At 30.7% G+C, this 12,500-nt stretch overlaps 1 protein-coding gene across 5 annotated transcripts in view; it reads left to right on the plus strand.

Moving 5' to 3' along the window:
* The window catches only part of LOC124429186 (cadherin-89D), a 39,104-nt gene that overhangs the window by 2,275 nt on the left and 24,329 nt on the right, over positions 1 to 12,500 (plus strand). For 2 of the 5 annotated variants that reach the window (XM_046974113.1, XM_046974117.1), the window contains exons 1-2: positions 6,924 to 7,696; positions 9,493 to 9,718. In XM_046974113.1, coding sequence (XP_046830069.1) covers positions 7,592 to 7,696; positions 9,493 to 9,718 — 331 coding nt within the window. In that variant the 5' untranslated portion in view covers positions 6,924 to 7,591. Of the gene's footprint in view, positions 1 to 6,829; positions 6,885 to 6,923; positions 7,697 to 9,492; positions 9,719 to 12,500 lie in introns of those variants that run through there. The other 3 variants (XM_046974116.1, XM_046974114.1, XM_046974115.1) reach the window with 3 other exon arrangements.

The raw sequence follows: 12,500 nt of genomic DNA on the forward strand, positions 1-12,500 counted from the left end.
TATATATATATATATATATATATATATATATGTAAATGTTTGTGTACACATAGACTTTTCGCGAACGAAACGCTTAGGTAAACTCTATTCTTCTATGCCCTTTTATATCTCTCTACATCTTTTTTTCTTTTCTTTTTTTTCTTTTTTCTTTCCATTGATTTTTCCATAGCTTGGCCTTGATATATAACTTAGCATAAACATAAACGTTTCGATGAAATGTTTGCGATAATGAAAGCGTTAAGAAATCAGCGCTTTTAAATTGCTTCTATAGGATATAAACACACGTATACACGTACACAAATATATATATATATATATATATATATATATATATATATATATATATATATATGTATATATACCGAGCAAGCATTACAAAATAGCTTTACCAGTTTGTTTATATATAAGTATGTATGTGTGTGGCTTATGTGTATGTATGCGTAGCGCCGGAAGAGACTGCGTGCGAACGCGAGAATTCTTTTTCCAGGGCAATGAAAGTTAATTAACGGAAGTTATCGAAAGAGGAGGAGGAGGAAGAGAGAGGGAAGAGGTTTATTTCTACGTTCGGCAAGAAATTTTTTTCTACGTATAATTTTTTACAGATTTTTCATTCATTCTCATCTCATCCATCATCGATCTTATTAGAAATCTTTTCTTGATAATCATTTATCATTATTTTTTTTTTTTTTTTCAATGACACAACAATACCTCATATTCGTATAATTTATCTTTTTCTTCGTCTCATTTTTTTCTTTCTCTCTTACCTTTTTTTCTCTTTAATTTCGTAAATGACGTAAATGAATTTTTTGTTTTGTTTGTTTTATTTTTTTCCTTTCTCTCTTTTTTTATTTTTTTTTTTTTCTTCAACCGAAAAAAGATATATCGATTAAAACGATTTTTGTCTTTAAGATCGTCGAAAGTTATATAGATAATAATTAAATAGAAAATATATAGATCATAATTCGTTAGAACGATCAACGATATTAATGAGAAACGTAATGATTTCATCGAAGTCTCTCATTAAACTTTGGATAATTATGTATACGTAATCTTGTTCGGTGAACGACATTTCGTCGATAGAACGAAGAAACTAAAGCCTTAAGGAATGAATAATTTTCATCTTGGTGGAAAAAAAGATTGATTCGTTTGGATTCGATTCGATTCGATTCGATTATAGGTAATTATATTTGATCAAGAAACCTAACCGGTCAATAATTTCTGAAACCAGTTTATTCGATAAGAGTTTGTTAAATAATCTCTCACTCGTGACGTATTATAAGAAAGGACATTTTACACACGTTATTCGCAATCTTTTCAGTTTTAGTTTTAGTTTTAGTATTAGATTTAGTTTTAGTTCTAGTTATAATTTTCGTTATTCGTTCGCGCATAGAGCGAGCTCGTTAAAGCGTGACCAACGTCAGATAAGCAAGGACAATTTATATCCATGTATTTTTTAAAATATTGCTTATGATCGATTGATATTTTTTATAAGAATGTCAAACTCGAGAGTCCTATCGATTTGTAAGGAAAAAGAAAAAAAAAAAAAAAAAGAAAGAAAACAAAAAAACAAAAAGAAAGGAAAAAAATTCATTGTCATAAAAATTCATTTCAAAGATCATTAGAAAACTAATAGTACTTATTTAATATTACATCAAATGGTCTAAATATCTTTTTTTTATTCGATCCGTTTAAAATTATCCACTCGAATGAGTTTGTCCATTTCTTTTTTTTTGTTTTTTTTTTTTTTTTTTTATCTTTTTTTATTTATTTATTTCTTTTCTCTTTTATTTTCTATCCAACTTTCCAAAGTAAACTAAAACACTCCTTCGAACCAGTTTCAATCTATTAAATATTTTCCAACGAAACGATAATTAATAGGAAACGATAAAATATTTTTACTAATACACGTAATACCATTTGATAATATTTTTAATATTTTCGTAATTAATATTATTCGGGAAAGTTTATAAAATTGAGAGTAAGAGAAAAAAAAAAGAAAGAGAAGAAGAAGAAGAAGAAGAAGAAAAAAAAGGAAGAAAAAAGAATAGAAAAAAAGAGATTAAATTCGTTCTTCAAGTATTATACAATTTTCAGCAAATAAGAGAATCAAGATTAATGTGAATTCTATCGAATGAATTCAAGATGAGATCATAGGACTAATATAAATCCTTGTAATAAATCTCACTCTTTTTCACTCTTTCTCTTTCTCTCTCTCTCTCTCTCTCTCTCTCTTCCTCTCTCTCTCTCTCTCTCTCTCTCTCTCTCTCTCTCTCTCTCTCTCTCTCTCTCCCTCTCTAGCTTTCAGCATCCATCGAGAAAGGTACTTATTATTAAAGTATTCGTTCACTTCGTTGAAACGTATCGACGCGTTAAACGCAGTCTCGTTCGAGCATGACAATTTTTACGGTTCTACGATCAGTTAGAATTTTACCGAACGACTATCCTTAATACCATTATTATTTCCCATATAGAGATGTTCTCCAAATGAATTTGATACTTAAATAATCATACAAATTGGATATCCCCTAAGTTTCCAAGTACATAACTCACAATTCTATTATCGTCTCGATATCGTTTATTCTCATCCATTTAGAATCATGTATTAAATGTTATATCCTCCATTCTGACCACTTAGATAAATCGTTAGAATCTAATTTATATTATGATATCTGAGATATTCGATAATTTGTTTGCTATATCATTCCTAATTCTTTTCCATTATTTATATTGTCATATATCTTGTTAATGTATTTCTCTCTCTCTCTCTCTTTCTCTCTCTCTTTCTATTCGTGTATATATATATATATATATATATATATATGTACGTATGCGTGTATGTGCGTACAAATTGGCTCATCCTTTCTAAGCAGTAAATTTTCTTCTTTCTTTCTTTTTCTCTCTCTCTTTTTTTTTCTTTTCTTTTCCTTTCTTTTTTTTCCTTTTTTTTTCTTTTCCATGCATAGAAGAAGTTAGGAAAAGTGAAAAAGTAAAGAGCACTTTCCTTCGCATACTTTCGATGGATTTTAAAGTGCACGTAACGTCGTCGTTCGATGGTGAAAAGAAACGACGGGAGTTAACGTCTTGTATGCGAGCGACCGATCATGACTTCTCGTCAATTTTAACAAGGAAAAGTACTTCGGGCTACGACTTTTAATTTAATTTTCTCCTTTTTAATTTTCTTTCCTTCTTTCTTCCTTTCTTTCTTTCTTTCTTCCTTTCTTTCTTTCTTTCTTTTTTTCTTCTCTTTTTTTCTCTCTTTTTATTTTTTATTTCTTTTCCTTTTTTTTTCTCATTTTCTTTGCACTCCTCCTTTCATTTGAATTAATCCAAGAGTTGAAATTGTTTTAACGATATAACGGTTAGGATGATTTTTGAAAAAAATTTCCTTACGACGGAACATTTACGAAATCTTGAAATTTTAACGGAACAACATTATCTTATAATTATTATTTTACTTTATAACTTTTTATTTTATAAAGTAATAATTATATATCATTCAAAAATTAATAGCTATTTTATAAAATAGATATCTATATATTCATGGATAATATAGATTAAATATTAATAATAATTAAATTGTTATACGAGTAAATGTGCGATTTAAAAAAAACGTATATTTAAAGAACATACATTTCTTCTCGATTTTTAATTATGTATATATATATATATATATATTAAGACGAAACACATGAAAAATAGTTAAATAATATTAATCCTCATAAATTTTTCATGAAACGCTTATTGAATTTACGCAGAACATATACTTCGGGATATGTCGATTTAAAATTAAAAACCTTGAAATTAGGTTAAAAATTATATGACCTAGTAAAAGATTGCATTGGAAAGGTTTTTATCGATTCTTTTTTTCGAATTTTTATCATTTGTTATATATATATATATATATATATATATATATATATATATATATATATATATATATATGTTAACAATATGTTATATATATATATATATATACATAAATTTAATTATTTATAAGCTTTGTTATCTATTTATAATATCATTTATTATCATTTGTTATATATATTTAATTATTTATTTTCTCTCTCTATCTCTTTCTGTCTTTTTTTTTTTTTGTTCAAATATAAGAAAATTTCATTAGAAATTCCTTAAGAATTCTAAAATTTAAATAACTCTTGATGCTGTCGAGATTTTGGTAGGTGTGAGAATTTCATTCTCCCTTAAATAAATGAAATAAAAATCTTTCAAGCACGTCCTTCGCTGTTTCGGATTCCCGAAGGAGGACAAGGTCGCGAGACAAAATACAATGTAGATACACAGATACATACATACATACATACATACATAGATATATACATAGACGATGTGTCGAATGTCCAGTGTATAAACGATCGAAGGGCTTGTACTATGTACCCTTAGGTTATACCAGTGACCTTTTTCTCTAACAAAGTATTTCATAATTCCAACTCGTTATTTATCCATTCGACGTTAATAATAAACGTGGATGAAGCATGTTAACGCGTGGAATAAACGAAAATTAATTGACAATTTTTAAGTGAAGAATGGTCCTTTCTTAACGATTATCAAGTTAAATCTTTTCAAATAATCGACAAAAAGTTTGTTAATAATTTATTTTAATTTATTATTATGAAATAAATTAAATAAAATAAATATTAAAAAGTAAAATATATATATATATATATATATATCTTTACGATGTTTTTTATTTTTGATTTTTCTTCTTTTTTTTTTCTTTTTTATTCCTTTTTCGTTTTCAATTCTACAACGTGTCGCAAATTAATTAACTAATAATTTATTATTCATTTCGTATTAAATGTATTATACGTATAGACGATATGTAACCATTTATATTAAGAACGTGTAAAATTCCGGTTTTGTTTGATACAAAATGTACATTTATTTTATTCCAACGAATTAAAATTCCAGAGATAAACTTAGAAAGACATGACTATTTTAGGGGATAATTTATACAAGGATAGCTTAGTTTCGAGCTACCTTGATCATGATCGGACTTCGATTTAACTTTTTGCCATGTTTAGAATGAAAGAATAGTTTTACCGTTATCAATACGATATATCGTAAAATTTTTGGACGAAGTCGAAAAATATTATTAAAAAAAAAAAAGAAAAAGAAAAAGAAAAAGAAAGAAAAAAAAATTACAGCGTTTATCATATATCTAATTATTATATATCTATCTCATTGTAATTCAAAAATTTTTTTTTGTCGAAATACTATATTATCTCATCATCTATCGTCATCGTCATTGATAAAAAAAAAACAAAAAAAAAAAAAAAAGAAAAAAAAAACTATCTCTTACCATCGAACATTTTAATGACAAAAAAGAAAAAAAAGAAAAACGATTAGAAGTTATAACAACGGTGAAGGTAGGAAGCGTAACACGTTTGCTTCTGGTCGTTAGATCAATGGATCAAGGCGGCTGCAAATCTGAGCGAACGAAAGTGAAAATATCACTTGACTGGTGGCTTACTCGAAAGTGAACGAATCAAATTCTTCTCTCATTTATATATATACATTTTTTTTACTTTCACTCTCTCTCTCTCTCTCTCTCTCTCTCTCTCTCTCTATTTCTCTCTTTTTCTCTTTCTGAATAATAATTCATTATTTTGATTTTTTTTTCTTTTCAAATATATCTTACGATATTATTCTAAATCAGATAACAATCGCCGATCGATCTATGATTTCTCTATTGAGAGTATTGTCAATGAAATATGTATAATATTCATGAATTGTCAATATGTCAATTGTCGTTATAGTCTTCCTTCTATTCTATTCGATTTTATCAAGGTTGCCCTCGTAGATTCTTCCTTCTATCGTTTCCGAATCGTCTGGAGCATATACATATATGAATTGGAACAATGGTATCGACGTTAACATATCGTGTGTCTTTTCAAAACAGTAATAACGTCAAATGGTATTCGTACATCCCCATTCTTGACTTAGAATGTCACGTTGGTTATGTCTTACAAAGTAAGAGAAACTAAGTTAATGTCAATGATATTGGGAAAAAATTGTTTTCCATCTAAAATAATAATAAATAAAAAAGAACGTTCAAAATTCTCTTAGATTTCTATTAACAATTTTAATTACGAATATAGAAAATATTAAACTTAGAAAATAGAATATATAACTTAGCATAGTATCGACGATACTATTGATATCTATGATTGGTCCATTACAATAAATTTTATGATTATCTGTTTAAGATAAAATTGACTACGTATATTTGTTTTTGCAATTGAATTCATTCGGTAAAAAGGGATAATAAAACTAAAGTAGAGAGAGAGAGAGAGAGAGAGAGAGAGAAGGAGGGGGGGAGGGAGGAAGGGAGGCCATCGACTTAGTCCAAGGATTTCTTAGAACAACTTTAATCAAACGAGATAAAATAAAAGAAAAGAAAAGAAAATCAAATAAAATGAAATGAAACGAAATGATATGATTCATAATATAATAATAACAATGTTAATTGATAAACGATTAATTCGCGTGATTATTGGTGAGTTAGGTTAAGTATTTATACGCGGATGAGAAAGAATGGGAAAGGATGGAAAAGAGGATGAAAAGTTTTACGAGAGAGTCGATATCGAAGAAACTGTAGAAAGAAGAAAAGTGCAGAGTGCAATTGAGTGCATTGAGAGAGTGTCGAACACATAGAGGCAAACGAACGAACGAATGAATAAGCAAGCAAGCAAGCAAGCAAGCAAGTAAGCAAGTAAGCAAGCAAGAAAGCGAGTAAGAAAGCAAGCAAGCAAGCAAGCAAGCAAGCTAGCTAGCGAACGGTCGAAGAAGTGGTCAGTGGCCGCTGAAAGCGAAAGGACGAACGTCCTGTAACAGAGAGAAGGGGTTTTTCGCTAAGATAGTAGTAGGTAGGTGCACCTAACAACGTGAAAGACATTTTACCATTCCTTTCTCGCTCTCGTGCCGTTAAACGTTCGAAACTGTTTGTGGTATCATCGGTCAAGCACGTCTCATGTCACATTAAAAGAAGACGGCCGTATATATCTTACACCGTCGATATACATATACCGTCAACTTTCTAGATATTTTTATTTGAGAGAGTATACCGAGATTGGTGGTGGTAGTAATAGTGATAGTGGTAGTGGTAATGGTAATGGTAGTGGTGGTAGTAATGATAGTATGTGGTGGTAGTTGATGATAGTTGGTGGTGGTAGTGTTGAGATGGTAATGGCGATGGTGATGGTGTGATGGTGGTGGGCTTTGGACATTCGATGTACGTCATTGTCATTTTTCAAATTCGACATTGTTTACTAGACGAATGTTATTCGTTCGTGCACGTCAACCAATGCCAGTCACTCGTGAAACGTGAAACTGGGCGAAAGTTGTAGACCTCTTATAGTGTCCGAATAGTAACTTGTTCTAAAAAAGAGAGAGAGAGAGAGAAAGAGTAGATTCGTTAATAAGAAAATTTGATGAAGGAAGGACAACTCAGTTCGATCGTGTCTTACGAGTGATCGAGATCGATCTTAAAACCTAGTGACGTGCCTATCACTGTGTCCTTGTACGAATACCGGTGTACTTAATACGAACAATAAGAGTTTCATCTCGTTTTGGCATGATTCTGGAGAGGTGTAATAATAATAGACAATCCGTTCTCGTTTTACATCAAGTTCGAGCATCATCGTCTACCTGGTTTAGTTTCTACTCTGTGTTTTACAAGGTCAGTCAATGTTTTTCACATATAATAAAAGAAGAAGGAGGAGGATGAGGAGGAGGAAGAGAAGGAGCTACATACATATATCGAAGATACATGATCGTACAATCGTTGTATCGATGTATTTTATATTATCTTTTAGACATATATCATTGATACACTGGCTCGTAAAGTTTCTTTGTTTCTCTTTGAATTCTTATGATTTTCGATGCTTTTGTTTTGCTTTTTTCTTTTCTTTTTATTTTTTCTTTTTTTTTTTATTTTCTTTTTTTCTTCTTTTCATTAGCAAAATTTGTTAAATTTATTAAAGAAAGTTTTGTATACAGAGAGAAAGTGTCATTATTTGTCAATATCTACTATATGTATACGTATATATGTGTATATATATATATACATATATATATATATATATATATGTATATAATTACTATACTTTAATTAATAGATATACATATGTATCTATAATATATACGATCAACGATAATAATAGATAATGAATATATTATTTTAAATAATAAAACTCGTTGCTAGTCGAGAATCGCATAACGATCGATTTGCTCGAGTTACGATCGCTCGCTTCGTCGAAAGTGAAATCGTATATGGGGTAAAAAGTCTGTCACGTATTTTCACGTTAATTCACCAAAGCAAAATGAATTTTTATTATCGAATAATTTCCACCTTTCCAGCACGCCCCCTCCCTCCCTCCATCTCTCTCTCTCTCTCTCTCTCTTTCTCTCTCGCGCGCGCGTGCTTAATTTTCGCGATATTATTTGTTTAAGTTTGCGTTACGGTGTTCGAGATCGTTAGTTCTTAGAAACATAAGAACAAGTATTAGTGCCGATGAAGTACTTACCACTTACCGCTTACCTATTCATTAAATAGAAAAGTCCATGTTGGTAGTTAACTTAGAATTCTTAACAATCTAGAGATCGTACGAATATTATTTTGTATGGACTGCCTAAGTGAAAGTCCTTTCATTTCGGTTAAATATTAGTCCGAGATCTTTATCTTTATTATAACCCCTGTATACAGCATTCGGTTATATAGCGTGTTCTTTTATTTCAAAATATAATACTTGTCATCTTTGTTCCTTAAAAAAAAAAAAAAAAAAGAAACGTACACGCATACTTGCAAATTAAAAATTAATCCTTTTATTGATTTCTTCCTATATCTATTTTTTTCTCGTTTCTTTTCTTTTCCTTTCTTTTTTTTTTTCTTTATTTTTTTCTTTTCCCCCTAAAGAATTATCGCATCATCGATACATTAATTATCATATTTACGACATTGATATTATTGGGCTCGAGGGAGACTCGTTTTTTTCTTTTAATAATCTTCTTTATCTTCCTTATTTTCCTTTCTTTCCTTTTCTTTTCTTTTCTTTTCTTTTTTTTTATTCTCCTTTCTCCCGACCTCTTCCTGTACGATAAAAATCTTGTGTTGCTCGTTATTCGACGGCGCCTTCCCTCTACCCCTCTACCTATCTTCTTCTCCCTTACCCTTTGCCCCCCTTACCTTCCTTTATCAAGAAGCATAGCCAAGGATCGGGAGCAAAGTGCTTTTTATGAGGGCATGAGCTCGTGCGTACGTGGCTCGAACGAAGATTCCCCCCTCTTTCTCTCTTCCTCCCTCACCGTCAGTAGTCCCTCATCCCAGTCCCCACTATCCCCCTCCCTCCTTTCTCAGCTTCCCCACCTCTCCACCCATCCCCTCCTCTCCTCACCCTTTATAGAAAATGTATCGTCACGCTTGTGATTTCCACTTTAAGTGTACTCACGACTCATTGCGAATAATTTCTTTTACAGGGATGTTCGAAAGAACGACTTGAGGAGTCAGTTAGCGGAAGAGGAGAGAATATGTCGTCAAGAGGAAGAAAACTTTGGTCCACCTCATCATCGTCATCATTATCATCATCATCGTCGTCTGCGTCATCGTCATCGTCATCGTCGTCGTCGTCGTCATCGTCAGCGTTATCGTGGATCATTTTATTGTCGGTTCTCTTTGTAAGACTCGACCACGTGGCAGGTAGGAGTATGTAATCGCAATGAATTTCATTCTTACGTGAAAAAAGGAAGATTTATTGGGATCTTTAAATTTTCAAAGAATTAATTCCACTAATGTTTCGCTTTAAGGAAAATAATTAAGATTAATATCGGCGCTTCGATTAATATAACATTATATTATATTACATTACATTATAATATAATGTAATATTTTTAATATTGTTATATTACATTATATTATGATACAATATATAATATAATAATTTTAATATTGTTATATTATATTATATTATATTAACGATGAATAATTAATAATTTATTAATGCTATATTAAAATTTTGAATGTGGCGGCGATGGTGACGGTGACGAGAAAGAAGTGAATGGTGTGGGGCGGGGGCAGAGGGAGGTAAGGGGAGGGATAAAGAATGGCGATTGAGTAGAAGAAGAGGGAAAGGGAACGGAGGAAGATGATTTATTGACTATATAAGAAAACGAGTTTTTTTTCTTGTCGATTCCGATGACCAATAAAAATTCGTGAATTTCACTTAATACGATGATAATTTTTTAATTTTATAATATAAATCCAAGAACAGAACGAGTTTGCGAATTCATTTAAAATGGTTTATAGTAGACTTAGCTATTCGTAGTTAAGCGTCTACGTCCAAAGATGGACCGGACCTCGTTCATTCTCACGATTATCATTTCAATCGTGAGATCGTGGCCTCGTTAGTATTCAAGTTACTCCTTTTTTTTTCTTTTTTTATTCTTCTCATTCTTTCCTTTATACTTCATTAACGAGCATTCGCTGTTGAACTCAAGCGCGTACCGATTAATTAATTGCAAATCTTAAGGTACATAAGTCCTGTATACGCGCGTGTATATGTGCGTATGTATCTGTATTGTAGTTTACGCGTTGTATCGTATAAGGAAATGTGAGAAGCCACATTTACATATTAAAAACACGCACGCATACGTACAAATATATATATATATATATATATATATATATATATATATATATATATATATGTTCTTGCACGACGACGTCCACGACAGCGTTATTCTAAAACTGGAAGACTGGAAGGAACTACGGAAACGTGCAAAAAGCTTGCCGACCTTGTCCCACTTCCGTCAAAGCTTTAGGAACGAGCTTACTCGTTCGTGCATGTTAGTTCGTGCATATGTACACGTATATAGGGTTAGTTGTGTTTAGCCATTTGAAATAATACAAATACTAAGTAATATTATATGTAAACAGTTTGTACATATTTTATTATATATATATATATATATATATATATATATATATATATATATATATATATATGTATATATGTATGTAAGAAGAATATTTAATTAAGAGTATTAGGGATATACCGAAACTTTTTTCTTTTTATTTGTTTTTTCTTTTTCCTTTTGTTAATTATCAAACAAGAACACACGATTATTTTATTATTGCACGAGAGAAAGAGAGAGAGAGAGAGAGAGAGAGAGAGAGAGAGAGAGAGAGAGTTCAATTTATAAAGGATCCTTTTCCTTTTTTTTTTTTGCTTTTTTTCCCTTTTTTTTCCTCTTCTTCTCTCGGCACAATCGTATCCTCCAAGAATTAAAGCTTCTTTTAAGAGAAAAGAAAAAAGGAAATAATTTTTTATACGGCTTGCGCGAAATAGGAAAAATATATATTCTTATGTTTTCAATTTTAAATACGAACACTCTCTTGAATATATATATATATATATATATAAATGTGTATAGTAGTTTATACCTAAGAGAACGCGTATTGTCACATTGGACAATATTTTGACGAAGATGCAGGACTCGTTCTTTCTCGTCTTCTTCTTCTTCTTCTTTTTCTTTTTCTTTTTCTTCTTGGTCCGTTCATATCTCGAAAGTAATCTTCCTTGCTTCGAATAGACAGAAAAAGAAGTGAGATGGATAGATAGATAGCTAAACAGAAAGAAAGATAGAGAGAGAGAGAGAGTGAGGGAGAGAGAGAAAGAGAGAGAGAGAGAGAGAGAGAGAGAGAGAGAGAGAGAGAGAGAGAGAGAGAGAGCTTGCGAAAATGAAGCTGTGTATATGAAAAGGGAGAGAGATCAGCTTCAAAGAGAAGAAAGGAAGAAAGAAAGAGAAAAAAGTAAAAAAAAATGGAGAGAGATAGACAGATATAGAAAGAGAAAGAAAGAGAGAGAGAGAGAGAGATCAAATCGACAATCGGATTTTCTTACGAAGCTTTCGGTTCGGCTCCTTTTCTCATTTGTTTACGATCCTTTATCACAAAATGTTTTAAGCTTCTTCGAGCTCTTACCTCGGATGAAAAAAGTTACGCTCGGTTACTCCTTAAGAAATTATCTCTCACTGGATTAATATTCTATCTAGTAGCATTATTTAGCATCAATATATATATATATATATATATATATATATATATATATATATATATATATATATATATATATGTTGCCTATAGCCAAAGAACGAATTTCGAGTTGATAAGTTTTCGTTTTGAATTTCCATTAATTAAGTTTGCCGCGACAACGACGGCGACGACGATGAGGACGAGGACGACATTGACACAGTTTCATATACAGGCTGTAGTAGCAATTTTCTGGCTTTAAATCGTGCCTTGTTCGCGTTATCGTTCATGTTTGAAGTTGAATTAGGATAGGGATGATTTTCAAAGCTACGATTTTATATGTCTTTATGTTCTATATATATATATATTTAGATATATATATTATAAGAAATAAATAGTTTTGTTTATTTGTCTACTTACATATGTTGACTGCTTTGTAATAACATTACATATCCAT

Source organism: Vespa crabro, chromosome 14 (assembly GCF_910589235.1).
Source record: "Vespa crabro chromosome 14, iyVesCrab1.2, whole genome shotgun sequence".
NCBI classification, from domain to species: domain Eukaryota; kingdom Metazoa; phylum Arthropoda; class Insecta; order Hymenoptera; family Vespidae; genus Vespa; species Vespa crabro.